The sequence below is a fragment of the Equus caballus genome, chromosome 7, assembly GCF_041296265.1.
Source record: "Equus caballus isolate H_3958 breed thoroughbred chromosome 7, TB-T2T, whole genome shotgun sequence".
NCBI classification, from domain to species: Eukaryota; Metazoa; Chordata; class Mammalia; order Perissodactyla; family Equidae; genus Equus; species Equus caballus.
The window spans coordinates 51,314,765-51,334,044 of NC_091690.1; the positions used below are offsets into that span (position 1 = coordinate 51,314,765).

At 58.6% G+C, this 19,280-nt stretch overlaps 2 protein-coding genes across 14 annotated transcripts; both read right to left on the reverse strand.

Annotated features, from left to right (window-relative positions):
• Window positions 1-4,496: 4,496 nt before the first annotated feature.
• On the reverse strand, window positions 4,497-13,356 carry PLPPR2 (phospholipid phosphatase related 2). 8 transcript variants are annotated; one of them, XR_001381197.3, is made up of 11 exons: window positions 12,827-13,356; window positions 11,534-11,711; window positions 10,413-10,492; window positions 9,593-9,781; window positions 9,332-9,467; window positions 8,305-8,576; window positions 7,221-7,397; window positions 6,337-6,443; window positions 5,947-5,998; window positions 5,711-5,813; window positions 4,497-5,545 (listed from the first exon to the last, which is right to left on the reverse strand). XR_001381197.3 is itself a non-coding variant. In XM_023645372.2 (11 exons), the coding sequence occupies exons 3-11, from the start codon at window positions 10,476-10,478 to the stop codon at window positions 5,470-5,472; spliced, it is 1,194 nt and encodes a 397-aa protein (XP_023501140.1). In that variant the 5' UTR covers window positions 10,479-10,492; window positions 11,534-11,711; window positions 12,827-13,017; the 3' UTR covers window positions 4,497-5,469. The 8 variants fall into 8 exon arrangements, 7 of the variants coding, with proteins under 7 accessions (XP_023501140.1, XP_070129197.1, XP_023501138.1 ...); XM_023645372.2 differs by having other exon boundaries at window positions 6,321-6,443; window positions 12,827-13,017; XM_070273096.1 differs by having other exon boundaries at window positions 6,321-6,443; window positions 10,413-10,531; window positions 12,827-12,978.
• Window positions 13,357-13,490: 134 nt separating this feature from the next.
• Window positions 13,491-19,269, reverse strand: CCDC159 (coiled-coil domain containing 159). Of its 6 annotated transcripts, none has more exons than XM_070273101.1 (13): window positions 19,135-19,269; window positions 17,650-17,740; window positions 17,333-17,562; window positions 16,601-16,634; window positions 16,223-16,311; window positions 16,052-16,133; window positions 15,671-15,866; window positions 15,022-15,089; window positions 14,869-14,945; window positions 14,453-14,574; window positions 14,147-14,229; window positions 13,729-13,839; window positions 13,491-13,567 (listed from the first exon to the last, which is right to left on the reverse strand). In XM_070273101.1, the coding sequence occupies exons 1-13, from the start codon at window positions 19,150-19,152 to the stop codon at window positions 13,563-13,565; spliced, it is 1,206 nt and encodes a 401-aa protein (XP_070129202.1). In that variant the 5' UTR covers window positions 19,153-19,269; the 3' UTR covers window positions 13,491-13,562. The 6 variants fall into 6 exon arrangements, with proteins under 6 accessions (XP_070129202.1, XP_070129200.1, XP_014597296.1 ...); XM_070273099.1 differs by having other exon boundaries at window positions 19,132-19,269; XM_014741810.3 differs by having other exon boundaries at window positions 17,650-17,768; window positions 19,132-19,269.
• Window positions 19,270-19,280: the final 11 nt, after the last annotated feature.

Consider the following 19,280-nt stretch of genomic DNA (forward strand, 5'->3'; position numbering starts at 1 on the left):
CGGCGGCCGTTTTTGCCCTTAATCCCGCCCAAGGCGAGGTCTCATTGGTTACAGTGCACTTGGCTTCTTCATTGGTCCTTGGATCTGTCCATCAACCTTAGATCGGCCTGCTAGCTCCTCCCCTGGTGGAGGGGGAAATAACCTAGTCTGACCGAGGAGGAATCAGGGCGTTTGAGGGAGAAAAGGCTCTTCCTTCCCTAGGGCGAGCTTGCTGAGGGAAGCAGCACGAATACTACTATTGTGATCTAATCAGGCAGGTATAAGAGCTGAGAGTTGGAGGGAGCAAGTCCTAATCACTGACATGACTTAGTCTCCTAGCCTCAGTTTGCTCACCTGTAAAATGGAGCTCATGATGTCTCAGAGGAATACTGCGGTGGGCATGTGTCTGTGTGTGTTTCCGCTGATGTCACCCAATTCCACTGGAGAAGTGGAGAGAGGGATGAGCTGTGGGCCCGTCTCTGTCTGCACCCGAGTACCCGCACAAGCGTGTATCTGGGGCTGCAGGCTCGGGGACATTTGTGTGCAAAACAGCAGCAGCTGTCTCTGAGGGGCTGTGAGAAGAGGGCTATCAGCTGGCTTCCTCATTGGCCGAGGGGTTCCTTGGGTCCTGCTTGGGAGTCCGGGGGAAGGCAGATCATAGACCAAAGAAGGCCCTGGGAGAGGCAGAGACAGCGACTGGAAGACAGAGGGAGAGCCACGGCAGGGACCTCGTTTGTCATTTCACTTCGGCGTCTCCAGCGCCCGGAGCAGCTACTAGCTCATTCTAGATCCTCAATATATGCTCTTTAAATAAATGAATGAAGAAAGGAAGGTAGGGTTGATGAGAAACTGGGAGAGAAGGAGGAACGAGGTGAGTGATCAAGCGGTCGCTAGCTGGGTCTCCTCACCCAGACTTCGCCCCAGAGCTGCCACTCACGCCCCTGTTGCCCTGGCAACGCGGTCTCTTGGTAACTTCAAAGTGGTGCCGTTGCCAGGAGACCCGGGGCAAGGCGGAACTGAGATTTCCTGGGCTTTCTCTCTCCCTCTGGGGCCGGAACACAGCTCCACAACGTCCCCTCAATACGCCCACTCACACAGCCTGCACCCCCACGCCACTCTACACACACGCACCCCCACAGTGTCTCTATATATTCCACTTCCAGAATCCCCATGGGCTTTCGAGCACATGCTCACAACCCTATCCTACCCTGACACAAAGCATCCCATACACACTCTCTCCCTTGCACACTCACCAGAACACACTCAGATACAACCATGACATTGCCACTGCACACACACAGTCACGTTTCCTTTCACCTGATGCACGTACAGCTCTTTCTGCACACACACACACACGAGGTACATTGTCACACTGCCTTGTCAAATGCACCACCTCAGCCCCCACCCGGAACAGATGCACAACCCATGATTCACCTCGCTTTGAAACACCCCAAATTCACAGGCACCCAGTGATGACCCCCGTATCACACAGTGCCACTCAGTTACGTACACGGGAGCATGCCGAACGCAGCCCCGCTGCACTTGCTGTTCCCTTGCTGAGAGCCCTCAGCTTGCAGATATCCCCGTGGCTCATTTTTCCACTCCATTCAGATTTCTGTTTCAGTATCACCTACTTAGAGAGGCTCTCCCTGACCACATGTGTAGAATCGCACACCTTTCACTCTTTAACTGTTTATCCATGTTTATTTCTCTTCGAGTAACTTAACCCTTCCAATGTTATGTACACGTTTTATTGCCTCTCTGCTGACTACGATGTCAGATCCACCACGATAGGGTCTCTGTTTTGTTCACTGCTGGGTCCCCAGTTCCTAGAACAGGGCCTGGCACACAGTGGGTACTCATAAATGTAGGCAGAGTGGGTACACTAGCAGAGATGCAGACATTTGTTGTATCTCTAATGCACACAGTGCTTCTTTCTCTCACTTCTCAGCCTCCCAACTTCAAGTCCTGACAGAAGGACTCTTACCGTAGAGGGGCTTCCTGGACGAGGAGGACTGAGGGATGAGAGGACCTGGAAGTGGACAGCTCAAGATCAGTCTGTGCTTCTCCCTGGTTTATCAGCATCCTCAAGTGATTAGTTCATTCATTTAGCAAACACTTATTGAGCACCACTGTGTGCCAGGCCCCGTTGTAGGTACGGGGACCCAGCAGAACAGACGACAAAGTCTCTGTCCTGATGAAACTGACATCCTCGCAAGGGAGGGCATAATGACCACTAAGCATAACGAGGAGTTTAAATAGTCTATGAGCAGATGATAAGTGTATGCAAAAAAAAGTTTGCACAGGGGAAGGAAGTCGGAAGGGCCTGTTGATTGGTTTCTGACATTTCGAATAGGGTGGTAGGGAAGGGGCTCAATGAGAAGGTGACATTTGAGGAAAGGCTTGAAGGAGGCGAGTGAGTGAACCATGCATATGTGTAGGGGAAGGGCATTCCAGATGGAGGCATAGCAAGTGCAAAGGCCCTGAGGCATTGGGAGAAATTTGGTTCTTAATTAGAGCATCATGGGGGGCCGTGAGAGGGTTTGAGCAAAGGAGGGTCTGAGTTATATCCTAAACCAGTGTTTGGATATGGTCTAGTTGAGTTTGAGATGCTCTGAGACCCATGGGAGCACGTTGAGAAGGCTTTTGAATAAGCAAGTACGCATTAGTCTGGGTTCTCTACCTAAGATTGTCCATCGTGGGATAGGGGTGTGGGCAAGGCCAAGGCTGCTGTCGCCACCCTCTCTGGCCCCGACTGTACCCTTCCTTGGCCCGCGTTTAACATCAGAACCATGGACAGCGCCAACTGGGTTGGCCAGGAGGCGCTGTCGGCCGTGCTGAAGTTTCGCTTCTTTCCTGGCCCTGGTGGAGGCAGCTGTACGACAGGGGGCCCACGGGTGTCAGGTGCATGCTCCGGAAACAGGAGCTCTGGTCGGTGAAGTGGATTCTGTCCTTCCTCTGCCTCCAGCCCGCTCATGCTCCCATCTCATTCCCAGTAGCCCACAATCGGCACCATCACCTCCCCCGCGCTCACTCCGCTCGAGCCTCACAGGTTTCCCCACTTCCCCGACCACAGCAGGCACGTTTCCACCTCAGAGCCTTCGTGCTTGCTCTTCCCTCTGCCTGGAACGCTCCTCCCTCCACCTCTGATGTTTGCAAGGCTCCCTCCCTCCTTCATGCCTCATCTCCGGGGCCATCTCCTCAGACAGAACTTCCCTGACCATCTTCTTTAAGTTGCAAACCGTGTCCCCATCCCATAGTCGTCCCATTGCCTTCTCTAGCTTGAGTTTTCTCCTTACCACTTACCAATATTTAACACAGCAGAATCTCAATCTCTGACCTAAATCCTTGATCTCAGAGTTTGGAAGTCAGTCTTTTTCAGATTTTCAAAAGGTACCGTAATGTTAATACTGTGTATCGCATAACCCCCCGAGGGGGGCCTGGATAACATCCCCAAAATCAAGCAATTTATCTGCAGCGCAACAAGAATATTCACGTTAAATAAATAAGAGCTATACATAACCTCATGTCACTTGAATCAGATTTTTCCCCAAATGCATTATGAAAAAATTTTTGGTTTTCAGAGCTTTTTGGGATTTGGAGTTGTGGCTCTGTATAAAGTGTATTTATCTTTTTTACTGTCTCTCTCTCACACAGTAGAATGTGAGCTTCATGAGGGCAGGAATTTGTGTCTTAGCCCCTGTGCCTAAGGAAACAGCACCTGGCACACAGTAGGTGCGCCACAGTTTGTTGAATGAAGGAATGAATGAATGAGGGGGGCAGGGAAGCAGACTCCCCTTTCCTGGTTCCTGGGTGACTCTGTGCCCTGATTGGCCTGTCTGAAGCCCCGGAGAACCCCAGTGGGGGGGGGGGGGTGGTGTCAATGACTCCCTGCTCCTCCTGCCCTCCCTGGTCTGCACTGGGTCCTCAATCGTTGGGACTCAATACAAGCTCATAATCAGAACTCCTGCTCTCATCAATGGCTGAGCACCACTCTCTCCACTTTATTAAGATGTGGGTTCTATTTTCATTTATTCCACAGCGCTGGGACAAGGTGGAGGTAAATAAGGCTGAGCTGTGCACGGGCAGCCAGGGGTTTGGCTAGAGGTTCTGATGCCCTCAGCATCCCCTTTTGCTATCAGGACTGTCAGGGTCCCCTCACCATATGCCCTGTGCCCTCTGTGCCCTGGCTGTGGTCAGAAGCAGGCCAAGTGCTGGGGGAAGACAGTCACATGAGGCCCCTCACCGTGTGCCTTACGTGTGGCTTGTGGGGCTGTCCGCATTTGACAGATGAAGAAACAAGGGCACAGAAAGGGTAATTAACTTTCCTGAAGCCACACAACCAGGAAATGCCGAGCCAGGACTTAAACCCAAGTCTCTGGCCCCACACTGCATCTCCACAATCGCCCTCAGACACACTGGGACAATACACCGCCACCCAGCCTCACCGACACCCAGACCCATGATTAAAGACCTCCACATCTCACCACCCAGGAGAGGAAGGCAGGTGGCCACACTTCTGTTACAAACAGGTCTTTATTAAAGAGGAGGAGAGGGCAGGAAGGGGGGGCAGTGTCTCTGCTGCCCACTGCCTTTGGCCACCTGCGGTGAGGGAGCCCTCTCTGCCCCCCCCCATGCCCCCTGGGATGGCACATCAGCAGGAGGCTGAGGCACGGGGGAGCAGTGTGAAGAGCACGGGGGGTTCCAAGAAAAAAAAGTCCTTTCCCACAGCCATAATAAATAATAGAAGGGTTTGGGGGGACTTGGGCACAGGCAAGAAGAGACACAGCACCCTGAACCCCAAAACCTTTGAAGTGGGGCAAGCCCTGCCTAAGTAGGGAGTTAGGAGGGACGGGGGAAGAGGGTGCATGTCGGGGAGGAGCTGGGGGAGAGGGGTGCCCCGAGGTCCCTGCCACGGGGGAGCCTGCCCCCCACCCTCTGGCTGGACTCTCTGATGCTGAGGAGAGAGGATGAGATGACAAAGGATGACCCATCTCCCTACTCTCCTTTGCACAGGCTTAGACATGGGCGGTCCCCCATTGACTGGAATCATACCCACCCACCCTAAAAATTCTGAAAACCAACGACTCCTATTGGATGTTCAGATGCCCAACACTGGCTGGAGTTGCCCTCTTGCCTGAGGATTCTAAGAAGTGAGAGGGAGGCTCCCATTGGCTGCAATAAACTCCTTTTGGTTAGGATTCTGAGAACTGGGGGCTCCCATTGGCTGGGCGATGGCCAATGGGGTCAGGCTTTGGACTTTAAAAGGGCAATCCTAGGGGCAAGGGCCCACCTTCCAGTTATGCCCACTTGGGTGTCCCAGGGGGCAAGAGAGGCAGGGGGTCCCCCAGGTGTCCTGCCAACCATCCTCTTATGTCTGGGCCTGGCTGGTTTGGGGACAGAGGGCTTTGGCACTCACACGGCACACGCACACACACGTGTGGCAGGGAAGAAATGGGGCCGGGCAGATTCTGGGTGGGCGGTCGGGCCTCACAGCAGGTGGTCGCGGCTGGCGAACAGGTATGGGCTGAAGTTGTCCCGGTGGAAGGGGGACGGATAGAGTCCACTAAGGGTGTACAGGTCCCGCAGGAGGGGTGTGGGCAGCAGCAGCTTCCGGCCACGTCCACCACCCCCACCTGGCCCCCCAGGCCCAGGGGAGGAGGGTGAGGGGCCCTGGCTGGGGGTGGGCGCGGGCAGTGGCAGGGGCAGCGGCAGGGGTGTGGGCTCAGACCTCAATCGAGGGCGGGGCACACGGGGCGACGAACACATGGCTGGAGCCCTGGAGGACACGCAGCTGGGGATCAGGTGGCCACGGCGGGCGCAGTTCTGCGGCTCTAGGGGTCAAGAGTCAGAGGTCAGGGGATCAGAAAGCTTGGCAGGGGACCACGAGTCAGAGGTGAGACCCCTGCGGCAGTGACTGCCATCTGAAAGTCCCCCCGTTTATCCTCCCACTCCCTCAACACTCACTGGATGGGGTGAGCCGTGCCGGTGTCGAATGCGGCCTGCAGGCCTCGGGTTCCTGAGACAAAGAGGCAGAGGGAAGGGGCTAGTGGCCCCCTCGGGCCCCGCCGGCCACAGCCACGAGAGGTTCAGCGGGCAGTGAGCCCAGTGGAAAAAACAACCAGAGTTCTCAGGGTTAACCATGTCCCCTTGGGAGGGAGAGAGAGCCACACCCTCCTATTCCGTGGGACTGTCCCCCAGGACCCATGTCCACAGAGATGAGTGACCTCTTCACCTCCCCACGGCCCTGAGACCCCCACCTCTTGCCTGACTACCTGCCTCCTTGGTCCCCCTCCACCCACCACCCTCTCCAGCCGGGAGCAGCCCCCGGCCCCCCTTACCTGGGCTACACTTAACTTTTCGAGGGGGTTGTCCATGGTGGGGGCTTGGCCCAGGTCCTCCCAGGGGGAGAGCCTTCGGCCAGAGGGTGGCCGGCTCTGGAAGTTGTGCACGACGCAAGTGACCTGGGACAGAGGGAGAGGGGGCGTGTTGAGGCCCAAGGCCAATAAGGCAGGAGTTGTATAAATGCCATGCCCATTTTTCAGATACAGAAACTGAGGCTCAGGTTTTCAAAAACTTTTTTTTTTTTTTTGCTGAGGAAGATAGGCTCTGAGCTAACATCTGTGCCAGTCTTCCTCTATTTCATATGTGGGTCACCACCACAGCATGGCTGCCAACAAAGGGTGTAGGTCCATGGCTGGGAACTGAACCCCGGCTGCTGAAGCGGAATGCACCAAATGCAACCACTAGGCCACTGGGCTGGCCTCACAGCTAACATTTTTACAGTGTTTACCATGTGCCAAGCACTATTCTCTCCACTTTACTAAGAGGTGGGTGCTATCATTGTTTATTCCACAGGGCTGGGATGAGAGGGAGGTAAATAAGGCTGAGTTGTGCAGGGCAGGATCTGAGCCTGTCTTTATTTAAATATTTGATATTTGGTACATTATGGGTTTTTTACATTAATTTTGATTTTTTTAAATGTTTCATGAAAATAGTATTTATCTTGATTATTGAGTGTTTGGAGTCACCCTTAAATTTGACACTCAAAGCGAGTGCCTCCCTCGCACGTGGTTCCAGTCCTGTTAACCCACTTCACAGATGAGACCATCCAGGCAAGGGAAGCTTAAGGGACTTGCCCAAGGTCACAGAAAGTCCACACCCTTCACCATCATGCGGTCCTCCCTCTTGGGAGCTGATGGAGTGTCTCCCATACTGGGATGAGTGGGAAGAGGGCTCACCAGAAAGGTGGCGATGGCCGCCCCGGTCAGAAAGCCGGCCAGCACGTCGGACCAGTGGTTGCGGTACTCGGCCACGCGGACCACGCCCACCAGGAAGGCAGGGCACAGCAGGGCCAGGCAGAGTGAGGGTTTGACCAGGCGCGAGCCCTTCACGCGGAACACGAGAGTCACGTACATCTGCAGGAGCAGGACTGGTCAGGGGCCACGTGGCAGCGCAGTTGCTGACCCCAAGTGGCCACTGCGTTCCGGGCCAGAATCCCCAGGAGCAGCATTGGGGCTGGAGGCTGTGGCCAGGGGCTCCAGAGAACTGAGCCAGCGGGACAAGGGTTCAGAGGATGGAGTCACGGACTCCCAGAGGGCCCTTGCAGGGCTGGGGGCGTGGCTAGAGCACCAAATAGCAGTAGACAGGGCCTGGGGTCCAGGTCTCCCTTGGACCAGTCACAAATGGGGGAAAGATGCTTGTTGGGTTAGGGGTCGGCCAAAGAACCAGAGGGTGGAGTTACTGCCAAAGGGGCGGGTGCAGGAGCCCCAGGAGGTGGAATCCCCAAACCCCAGGGGACCACCGACAGGGTTAGAAGTCCCCACACCAAAAAAGAAGTCAAAGCAGCAGAAGATGTGACCAGCGAACAGCAGGGACAGAGTCAACAGTCAGGGGCGTGGCCAGGCCAACAAAGGGCGAGAATGGGTGGGGCGAAGACTCCAGGAGGCGGAGTTGAAAACCCATCAGCCCAGAGTCTCAGCTACTATCCAGGACCCTTAGCATCCTGGGGACGTGACTAGGCTCCAGGGACTGTATCCTGGTCCCACAGGGCGGAGCCAACAGCCTCCTGGGGGGCGGCATTACCGGGTCAGGAGGCATGGCCAGACACCAAGGCGCGCAGTCAAGACCACCGCAAACCAGACTCGGGGGCGTGGCCGAGGCCCGAGGGGAGGAGTCAGAGCCTCTAGCGGGCAGACTCCGCCCTCGGGGTGGTGTCACAGCGCCGGGGCGTGGCCTCGCCCCACCGAGGATTGGAAGTGCTAGTCCAGGTGGCCTCCTCCCCGCCCGCCACCCCCACCGCCATGCCCCCAATTCGGGGCTCACCGCCGTGTAGGTGACCGCGTAGGCGCAAAGGGCCGCGTCCTTGCAGGGGAAGGCGCGGCGTGCAGCGGCCACCAGGCTGGGGCTGCCGGCGCAGGCACCCTGGTCTGTGACGAAGCGGTCGGGCCCCGGGCGGTCGGGTGAGGGCGGCGGGCAGCCCAGGGCCGTGTAGTTCGGGCGGCACACGGACAGGAAGTGCGGCGTGGGGTTGCCGGTCACCACCTGCCCCGCGTTGGCGAAGATGGTCGTGGTGAAGAGGCCGAAGGAGTAGACCCCTGGGGGTGGGGTGGGAGAGGGCGTTCATGCCCGGGGCCCTCATGTCCCAGTGACCCTCCTCCTCTGAGCCCCCTTAAGGCCCATTTGGGCCTCTGATTTACAGCCGTCTTCCCTTGGGACCACCACATTGGCACTCTGGGCCTCTTGCCCCTGGGACCCTCATTACAGTACACCGGGCCTCTGTTCCTCTGGGATTACCACTATGTCACCAGTGGGCTCTCCCTAGAACCCCATTTAGGTGGGCTGGGACCCCTCAACAGCATTACATCAGGATTGGGCCCATGCCAGGACCTCCTAGGACCACCCGATGGCATTTCTTGGCTTCTTTATACCTGCCCCTGGACTCGCTGTTACTGAGTTGACCACATTTCCCCTAGGTCACTGATCAGCCAGATCTGCATGCCCAGCCCGCTGCCACAGGGACCACCATTAAGGATGAGCTCTGCCCCTCCCCTCCCCCATGGCCTCCCCTGGGGCTAGGACCACATCTGAAGCACAGCCGGGGTCTCAAGGACAGTCTCTCCATCTGAGACTGCCATTGTGGGAATTTAGGGCCCTCCTCTTACAGCTGCCGTCATAGTTGGTTTGGGCCCCTCCCATGTCCTTAGGACCCCAACTCTGCCTGGCCTGAGCCCAAGTCCCTCTTTGTCCCTTGAAGTCGCCATCACGGTAATTCTAGGCCCTCTTCCCCTTGGAATTCTTATTATGGCTGAGCTGGGCTTATAACCCTCTGACCCCTGGCTGCGTCACTCACCCAGAAAGCGGACCAGCCTCCGCAGCGGGGGGCTGAAGCGGCAGCAGGCCCCGGACACGATGGTGCTCTCCCCGATGATGGGGACACTGGAAGGTGGCGCAGGGAAAAAGGCACGGGCCAGCTCCCCCAGCAGGATCTGTGGGCAAGACCAAGGCGGGGTCTTCTGGCCATCCAGCCCAGCCCTCCGCCCAGCTCCACCTGGCCCTGCTGCCTCCTGGGAGGTGCTCCCCACATTCGGACTCAGGCTACCCCCCATCTCACCGTGAGGGTGGGCCCCGCCGTGACCAGGGCGTAGATGAGTGCGGGAGGCGCTCGGCTGGCAGCCTCAGGCCCGGGGTAGGGCTTGGCGTAGGTACTGTCATAACAGAAGAAGCCCTGGGTGTGCACGGGGAAGGTGTCAGTGAACTCCAGACGGTAAGCCAGCAGGACCACGACGCCCAGCAACACCGACTGTTGCCCAGCCGGGGAGGGCGGAGAGAGACGGAGAGAGAAGAAAGAGGGTCAGGCCTGAGCTGGGGCCATAGAGACAGAGACACAAAGATGGAGAGAGACAGAGATGAGGGAGAGAGACAGAGAGAGATCAAGACTGAGGAAAAGCAACAGAGAGAGAGAGAGGTGGGGAAGGAGGTGAGAGAAGGGTTGGGGCCTGGGAGACACGAAGAAAGAGATGAAGACTGAAGGAGAAGAAAGAGAGAGAGGAAGAGAGGAGATGACATTGCGGAGGGAGAGCGAGGACAGCGCCAGGGCTCAGACCAGAGAGATAGACAGTGGGTGGTGGAGGGACAGACCAACAGGGAAAGAAATAAGGCTAATAGGAGAAGTCCTAGCAGCTCCCACAGGTACAACCCTTACTGTGCGTGGGGCATCAGCCTAAACCTCTGCGAATTAAAACATTTCACCTTCAGAACAGCCCTAGGAAAGAAGGACTCTATGCCCATTTGACAGATGAGGAAACTGAGGCTCAGGAGGGTATGTGAGGTGCCCTCAGTAAGGCTGGGCAGAGCGGGTTTGGAGCCCCGGAGTGACACTTCTGAATGCACCTCTTCCCCCCTGGGGGTCTGGGGAGGGACCAGCTCCTCACCTCCACGAAGACGAAGCAGGGAATGATGGAGAAACTCCTCTTCAGCTGCGGTCTCCCTCCCGCCATGGCGAAGGCCGGGCCTGCGGAGGCGTGAGGGAGTGGGGCCACCAGGGCCCGGCCTAGGGGGAGGCTCGGGACACCCGCCTCGGTGGAGTCCTCTGGCCACACCCACTAGGAGCCATGGCCCCGCCCCCTAAGCCTTCTGGCCACGCCCCTGCCCATTGGAGGCTCCGGCCTCCCCTGAACAAGAGGCTCGGCTCAGCCTCTTCCAGGGACCCCACAGATTCTCTAGCAGTCTTCTGCTCTCACAGCCTACATCAGAGATTCCCACCCCATACCCTTCAGGAGGGTCTGTCCTCCTTACCAAGCGGGACCCCTCCCCTTGCCTTTTTTCTTTTTTCCTTAAAGATTGGCACCTGGGCTAACAACTGTTGCCAATCTTTTTTTTTTTTTTTTAAGGATGGCACCTGGGCTAACAACTGATGCCAATCTTTTTTTTTCTGCTTTATCTCCCCCACCCCCCCCCCACCCACACACACACAGTTGTATATCTTAGTTGCATGTCCTTCTAGTTGTGGGGTGTGGTACGCCGCCTTAACGTGGCCTGACGAGCGGTGCCATGTCCGCGCCCAGGATCCGAACTCTGGGCCGCCGCAGCGGAGCGCGCGAACTCAACCACTCGGCCACGGGGCCAGCCCCTCCCCCTTGGGCTTTTGAAGACCTCCAGCTTAATGGGGACCTCTCCTCCACACAGAAGGGTCCCTTTAAAAGGGTCCTCGCCCCCACTGGTTTTTAGGAGACCCCATCCTCTTTCCCCACGCATTTTACAGGGGACCCCATGCTGTGTCCCCCACCCCCACCAGGCCCCTCCCCCATGGCCCACAGGCGCCTCTCTCTCCAGTCCCCATGGGCTGTGCCTGACTGGTTTGGGCTGATGGCCAGGCCCTCCTTCTCTCCCAGCTGCCTCTCCCTCTCTCCCTCCCCCCCTCCTCCCAGCCCGTCTGCCTCCCTGGATCACGAGGGGGCTATCTCCCCCCCACGTGCTCCCCCCTCCCCCAAGTCCAGCAGTGAAGGGCCAACACAGTCACACCTGCTTGACCCATTCTCCCAGCTGCCCTCACCTGTGAAAGGGCCCTATGGCTTCCCACAGGCCACTGCCGCCACACCCACAGACTCACAGCCGCTCCTGGCGGCCAGCAGGACAGGGATGGTCACCCCCATTGCACAGACGTGCAACCTGAGGCCCGGGCAAGTGAGGGCAGGCACTCTGGGTCCAGTGCCCCATCCACGCAGCTTGCTCTGTGGCATGACATAAGCGGTGAGGGTCACCAGAGATCCCAGGTGCCCACCTGGCCACGGCCCCCTTACCCTCCCAGAGACACAATCACACACACTGACACCCCCAGAGTACACAACTCAGCCACAGCCTCCATCCCAAATACCACACTCACAGCACAGTGTGCACACAGCCTGTCACTGGTCACTGACACCCACACAGATCAAACAACTACTCCCCCCCACACACACAGTCACAGGGACACAACAAGAGGTCCTTCACACACCTCGCAGCCCCACATCCGGTCCCCACAAGCCCTCACCCCACCACCATGAGGGACATAGACTCAGGGCTGCCAACACACTTAAGAGTCACATCAGAAAGAGTCACCACACACAATGGGGGTCATAGAACTGGTCACAGTGTCACACCCCCAATTACAAGACACTCAATGATAGCCACACATGTTAAGTCTCTCGTCCACACTGATAGTCATAGGAGAGACACGGTGCCATCTACAACCACAGCCACATGGCCAGCCAAGGGCACATACGTGGACCATGACACCGACTCACACACAGAAGCCACCCAGCCACACAAGAAAGGTGCATGATCACAGGCATACACTAGAACACAAAAACGGCCCCCCACCCTCAGAAGGAACACACAACAGCAGCCACATCACGACAGTCATAGGCACACAGCCACAGAGACACCAAGACAGCCACACAATCACAGTGAGAGCAGTCACACAACACAGACACACACACCAGCACGGTGACACCCACGGCGACAGCCACACAATGACAGCCACACACACACCACACGGACACCCCCCGAAGCCACACAATGACAGTTACACAACCACACACTGACACCTAATGACAAGCACATAATCACAGTCACCCTCCCCACCGCCGCCTGGCTTCTCAAGCCCAGGGTCCCCTCCGCACGCTCCCCTCCCCCAGCCCGGGGTCCCCAAGCCTCAGCTCGCCGCCTCCCCTCCCCCGCCTCGCGCTGGACCCTCAGGGGACCGACCCGCAGGAACCCAAACCCGGGCAGACAGACAGACAGACAGACCGGAGTCAGAAGCCCGCCAGAGGGGATGGGGGTGGCGCCCCAAGCCCCTCCCCCTCACCGGATCGAGGCTGCCGCCGCGGAGCCCCGACTCCGCCTGGACAGCCCCGGCGCGGCGGGACGGACGGACAGACAGCCGACCCAGCGGGCGGACGCGGACGCGGAGACGCCGAGGGCCCGTCCGCCCGCGCCGCGCAGACTCCGCGGCCGCCCGGGGGGCGGGGCCTCCAGGCGCCTTATTTGCATAGCCCCGTGGGGCGGGGCCTCGCCGCGAGTCATTAGCGTAATCCGGGGCGGGGCCTCGGCTGCTCTGGGGGGCGGAGCGTGTCAGAAAAGATTCCGGTGAGAATGAAAGAACGGAGGTTGAGACGGAGGATCTTGGGTGGGGAGGAGGCTGAGGGGACGAGGAGGGCGGGGCGGCAGAGCAAGACCTCCTCGGAGCTCAGTTTCCCCACTTGGGCAGTAGGGGCAACAAGCCAGATCGCCACGGCCCTCCAGAAAGGAAGGCTGGTGGCTAATGTGGAAGAGCCTGTCTGGTCCCTCATACCTGGACAGATTGCCCTCTGACCTTGTCATAGACTAAATCTGGCCTCACACTGTCCCTTGACCCTAGGCCCATGCATCCCAAACAGCTCCTGGGGTCTCTGCACGCTCCCCAACACTGGGGAGTAAACTGGGGGGAGGGGGGTCGTTCCCAGGCACAGGAAGCAGCAGGAGCAACGGCCCACGGGTGGAGAAGGGTCTCGGCTAGTTTATTTTCTCTCTGAGGGGTCTTCGGGGAGAGCAGTCCCGGCTGCTCAGGCTGCGGAGAGAGAGGGTGGGTCAGAGCCTGCCCGGTCCAGGGGCCCCCAGGGCTGGAGGTCAGGGAGCAGGTGCCCAGGCTGGGAGCTGGGAGGGTGCAGACTGGGATCCCAGGGTAGGACAGGAGGGGCAGGTTGGGGTGGGGCCGAGGAGGCTGCACACCAGGCGGGAAGCAGCGGCTCTTGCTGAACGGCTGGGAAGGGTCCGGGTCGGAGTCGGAGTCGGAGTCCCAGGAGGGGCGTGGAGGGCTCAGGCAGCGGTGCCCCTTGTAACCTGCAGGAGGGGCAGGTGTAATTCTGACCCTGCACGCACTGACCCTGAATATGACCCTTGAGTGACCTCTGAATATAAACCAGTGTCCCTTGAATGTGACCGAGTGTGACAGCCAAGTATGACATCAGTGACCCTTGAATTTGACCCCACTGGTCTTTAAAAAAGATCCTAGTGACCCTGAGTGAGCCCCGGATGAAGCCGCCAGGGACTCCGTAAAGTGATCCCAGAATAAGACCCAACAGACGTGACCCCCAATATGGCTTCTGAACAGGACCTCCGTGCATGAAGCTGGAGGCTGACCCCTCACCTCTGAGGCTCGAGGCCCTGGGGCAGCCCCCCGAGGACAGGGTGAGGCCGTCAAAGGAGTTCTGCAGCACGTGAACAGCGGACCTGCGGGCAGAGGGGGAGCTGGGGCCGAGGGGGAGACTCGGCTGTTGAGGCCTGGGGCAGGGGGCTGCGGTGGGGACAGAGGGGGAGGGGAGTCTTGGGAGGAGAGCGAGGTCTGGACTCTGATGGGTTCCAGGTTTGGGTGGTCGCTGCTTGATCTGACTCGGGGGAGGGCAGGGCACATGAGGGTCAGGGGTCAGAGGTGAGGGTGGGAGCTGGGCATCACCATATGTCACTCAGCTCCTTCTTGAGGTCATCCCTCCAGGAGCCATTGCCTCCTGGAGGCATCTCCTCAGTCTCCGGCCAGTTGGATGCCTCGTACCCCTGCTGCTTCATCTTGGTCAGGACCTGGGGCACAGGGGATGAGAGAATAGCAAGAGTAATGACGACGATGGTGACAGGTGACCATGCCATGCACTCGTTACATGCAGCTGCCCCTTCAGGTAGGGATGTGTCGTTATGACCATTCTACACATGAGGACATTGAGGCCCAGAGATGTGAAGAGGCTTGCCCACAGTCACATAGCAGTAAGTGGCAGAGCTGAGATTTGAACCCAGGCCTTCTAGCTCCAGTCCGATGGTGGAGGCCGGCAGAGATTCCCCCCTGCCAGCTCATGCAGGGTCCCCGTCCTCTCCGCTCACCTTGCGGCACTTCACCTGGTTCTTCTGCATCTTCTGGATGTTCAGCAGGTTCTCCGTGATCTCCTCCTCCTGCGTCTCTGTGGGGGGAGGGGACTCAGGGGGGCCGGGGCCACAGAAGCACCCCCCTCCCGGCTGTTGGCTCCGGGCACTCACGAAGCTTTTGATAGATGAAGGTCACCTCCTCCCGCACCAGCTCCAGCTCCTCCCACAGGAACTTCTTGCTGAGGGGACAGTGCAGCCTAGACCCATCCTCCCAGCCCGGCCCCTGGCCTCCAACATCCTGGCCTCCTGGCCTCTCATTTGCCCACTTATCTCCTGAAGTCTCCTCTACCTCCTATGCTCCCATCTGTTCAACCACTTGTCCCCCAGGCTCTGTTTCCTCTTCCGACCTGCTCACCCACCTTTCCCCTCCTACTAGTATTCCTCCAACTCCAAACCCCCCAGCCCCCTGTCCTCGCCTCCTGACCTCCAGCCTCCTGTTCCTTTGACTCCCATCTCCCCCCGACCTCCCATACCCCCAGCCTCTGCCCCCCTCAACCTTCCCTCCCTCCAGCTTCCCACACCACCCCCGGCTTCCTGATCCCCTGGCCTCCCTCCCCACCCCACCTCCAGCCTCCTGTCTTCCCTGCCTTCTGGCCACCCAGTCTCCCACATCTCACCCACTGCCTCCTGTCTCCCTCCATCCCTTCCTTGGCCCCCCAGGCTCCCTTCCCCAGGCCTCTCTCCATCCCGCCTCCCCCTCCCCCTCCCTGGCCTCCCTTTCCTGCTGCAACCTCCAGGCCGCCCTCCTGGCGAGGCCCACCTGTCCCGGATCTCCTGGGCCAGCAGCTGCAGGCAGCGCGTGGTGCGGGCCCTCTGCACCTCCTCGCTCTCTCGGAGGGTCTTCTGAAGCCCCTGCAGGCCTTGCGCCAGGGCCCCGTACAGCTCCTGCTGTCCCTGCTCCATGCCCCACTTGTGTCCCTCCTTGCCCGGCTGACGGATCGTGGCGCCCAGCACCTCTGCACATTGGGTAAGACCTTGCCTGAGCCCAAGCACAGCCCGAGCCGAGCTTTCAACCCAGTCTGCCCTAACCCTGGCCAGACCCCGGCCCTGAACCCAGGCTCTGCCACTTCCCTCGCCCTCACCCGGCTGGCCTGGACAGGACCGGCCTCCAGCCTGCCCTCGGCCCTGGGCAAGTGCTTACCTTCAAGCTGTTGGATCTTGATTTGCTGCAGACAGCTCTCTTTCTCCAACATGGTCACCGAGTGGTTGAGGAACTCGAAAGCCTTAGGGGAAGAGGTCAGGCTTGGGGGCAGGAGTGGGGTGGGGGGGCAACAGGGGCAGAGGTTGCCAAGGTGGGGCCCAGGCGGCTCACCTTGGTCTGGGCCTGTAGCTGGCTCTTGAGTGACTCCAGTTCGCACCGCAGGAGCTTCTGGGCATCAGGAATCATCGCAGTGGACTTAACTGTGGGCAGAGGTGAGGGTCAACGGAGGCTGGGAGGGGTGGGGGCAGGGGCAACGGCAGGGCAGAGGTCAGCAGAGGCTCAGGGTAGGGAGCAAGTTTAGGAGTGAGGGTCCATCGAGGCTGAGTAGAGGCAGGAATAGGAGTCAAAGTCGGGGACAATGATGGAGGGCAAGGTCAGGGGCAAGAGTCAGCTGATGAACGAGTGGCAATGGCAGAGGCCTGCCAACATTGGGGCAGAGGGTGGAAGTAGGAACAGGCAGGCAGTCTTGTTGAGAGGAAGGGTCCTCACCTTTGATTTTGGAAGAGCTGCTCTCCAAGGGCTTCTAGAGAAGGGGGGCAGTAGAAATTCATCCCTGGCTGCCTCTCCACTCACCCCAACCCAGCGTGGGGCTGTTGCACAGGAGTTGGGGCTGCTGAGTTCTGAGTGTCTCAGACCCAGAGTGCAGCCAAAGCTGCCTCTAGGCACATACATGCACCCCCCTGGCCTGCACATGCTCAGAAGGGCACTTGTGTGGCTTGTCCCCTTTGTGTGTGGGCCTGTGGGCTGCCCATGACAGCACACACCTGTGGAGCCCCATCTCTTATTTGGGCTCCTACTTAGGGGCAAATGACATCAACAACGTTTCCAGGGGACAGCAATAGTGCCTGACACACATCCACACACGGTCATTGAAACACAACCATCTCCACAACCTCAGACACAACCGTGCAGGCTAAGTCATAAGACCCAGAGCATCCACTCACACCCATCTCAGACACACAATCACAACCACACAGACACACAGACAGTGACACCCAGAGATCAGACACACGATCACACATCTGTTCTATTCATTCCTTCATCTACGCATTTAAGACATTTTCAATGCCGGCCTGCTGAGTGCTGGGTGCTGTTCTGGGCGCTGAGGACACACCATGTGAGGGTTCTTGAGGAAGACACCCCCCCGGCCCCACACCCTCCTCCAAGCCCTACAGCAGTGGATTGTGGTGCAGCAGGAAAGGGTTTCGGGGTAGGGGTGACCTTAGCGACGACGCTGTGATGTCTCTTCAGAAGGTCCTGGTCATTAGAGTGCTCCTGTGGGTCTGGGTCGGGGAAGGGGGAAGCCTCACGTGACTGCGACCTCAAGTCCCTCCCTGGCTTCCAGTCTACGCTGGTCACTGTGTCCTCAGAAGCAGCCGGCCCCAAGGCCTCCGGCTCTGAGGTCCTAGACCAGTGGATGGTATAATCCAAGGTCTTGTCTGAAGAAGAACCTGGGGACGGGGGGCTTCCTGAAGGCCAGCGCAGAGGACTCCAGGTCCTCCCAGCTCCCCACTCCCCAGGGCAGTCCCTCAACGAACCCAAGTACTTGTCACACTTCCTGTTAGCAGGTGAACCCACGTTGGAGGGAGAGAGAGGGCAGCAGTAGAGAGGCCTGGAGAAGTCTGGGTCCTGCGGTAGGCCAGCCAGAAGGGGGTTGCTTCCAGTAGAGGGGACAGGAGGCTGCCCTGAGATGAGCCCCCATGTCCTGACACTCCCAGACCCTCCCTAGCGCCCCAGAGAGGCCTCGGCCCTCAACACAGGGCCTCCCAGTTAGGGTAGGAGCCCGAGCTGAGCCAGATGGAAGAGGATCTCAGCCCCAGGGGTTGGGTTGGGCAGTTAGAAGGACCCAGAAGACCCCACAGGAGGAGGTAAGGCCTCAGAAGAGCCTACAAGAAAAAAGGGATCTTAACGTTGAGCCCGAAAGGAAGGGAGCTCCTGGCAGGAGGCAGCCTGTGCCGAAGCTGGTAGGTGTGGAACCACGTGCCCTGTGTTGAGAAATTCAGGATGGTTGGAGGCAGGGCCAAGAGGAAGTGGCAGGAGGTTTGCAGGCCAGCACAAGTGGGCAGTGAAAGCCAAGCTGGGAAGTCTGGCCCTGGCTCCCCAGGTAGATGGGAGCCATAGAGTGTGGGCAGGAGAGGTAGGACATAACTATTCAATAAATGTTAGCTGAATGGAGGCCCAGGCCTGTGCTAGGTGAGGCTGGGAACAGGAAAGAACTCAGCTCTGGGTCTCACGTCCATACCCCTTGCCCTTGTTGTGAGGGCTGGCACAGATGGACAAAGCTGGGGCAGGTCTGCCTGGAAAAACTTTCATCCAGGTGAAGGGCATCTCGCCCTAGGTCACAGTCAGTCAGAAAGGTCACACTCTAGGCCCTTCTCCTCTTCTTCCCTTGCTGGGCTCTCTAGTATCCTTCCCCTGGCCCAGCCCTCCTGGAAGACTCGTATGTACCCTTCAAAACCCTACTTAGCATCTCCTCGGTAAAATCTTCTAGGCTACCCCTTCAAGAGTCACTGCCTCAGGGAGGCCCTTCCTTTCAGTGAGCATGTACAGCATGATGATTAAGCAAGGAGACCCTCCAGCTGGCTGGCCTGGGTTCAAATCCTAGCTCTGCCCCTTCCTAGCTGTGTGATATTGGAGGAGTTATTGAACCTCTCTGATGCCTCCCCAACTAGAAAAATGGGATGTCATACTATCCACCTTACTGGGTTGTTGTGATTAAGTAAATTAATCCATGCCATCAATGTTTGTCCTTGTTTGTCACGCTGAGAACCTGGGACCTGGGGAGGATAAGAGCCCTGGGAGGCTTAGAGGGGAAAAGGGAAGCGCATTTCTGAACGCCACCTGCAGGCAGGTCCCAGTCGAGCCCCCCTCCTCGACCGGCATCCGCCGTTCCTCCCGAAGTCCCTCCCGGGGGAATTCGGGGAAGGGGGCGGGGTCATTGGCCTGGGCCCCGCCCCCGGGGCCGTGAGTCCTGAGCCCGCCAGGCTCCCCACTCCCTTCTACCCGCACCTACCACATACCACCTGCTCATGCTGTCCCATCAGGGACCGCGAAGCCAGCCCCCAGCTGTGACGCTGAAATTTGATCCCGTGGGGACACCATCGCACCGCGCGCGGAGCCCAAAGGCAGAGTCACAGAGAGGGGTGTGGCCGGCATTTTAGCTCCGCCC

Excerpts from the sequence above, each read along its gene's own strand:
- PLPPR2 (XM_023645370.2), bottom strand. The coding sequence starts at position 10,478 with ATGGCGGGAGGGAGACCGCAGCTGAAGAGGAGTTTCTCCATCATTCCC. Across the intron at positions 9,468-9,592 it reads CGGCGGGGCCCACCCTCACG|ATCCTGCTGGGGGAGCTGGC; the intron begins GTGAGATGGGGG and ends TCTTGCCCACAG. Across the intron at positions 7,398-8,304 it reads ACGCGGTCACCTACACGGCG|ATGTACGTGACTCTCGTGTT; the intron begins GTGAGCCCCGAA and ends CTGCTCCTGCAG.
- CCDC159 (XM_014741810.3), bottom strand. Across the intron at positions 14,575-14,868 it reads ACCAGGTGAAGTGCCGCAAG|GTCCTGACCAAGATGAAGCA; the intron begins GTGAGCGGAGAG and ends CCTGTGCCCCAG. Across the intron at positions 13,840-14,146 it reads CAGGGCCTCGAGCCTCAGAG|GTTACAAGGGGCACCGCTGC; the intron begins GTGAGGGGTCAG and ends CCCCTCCTGCAG.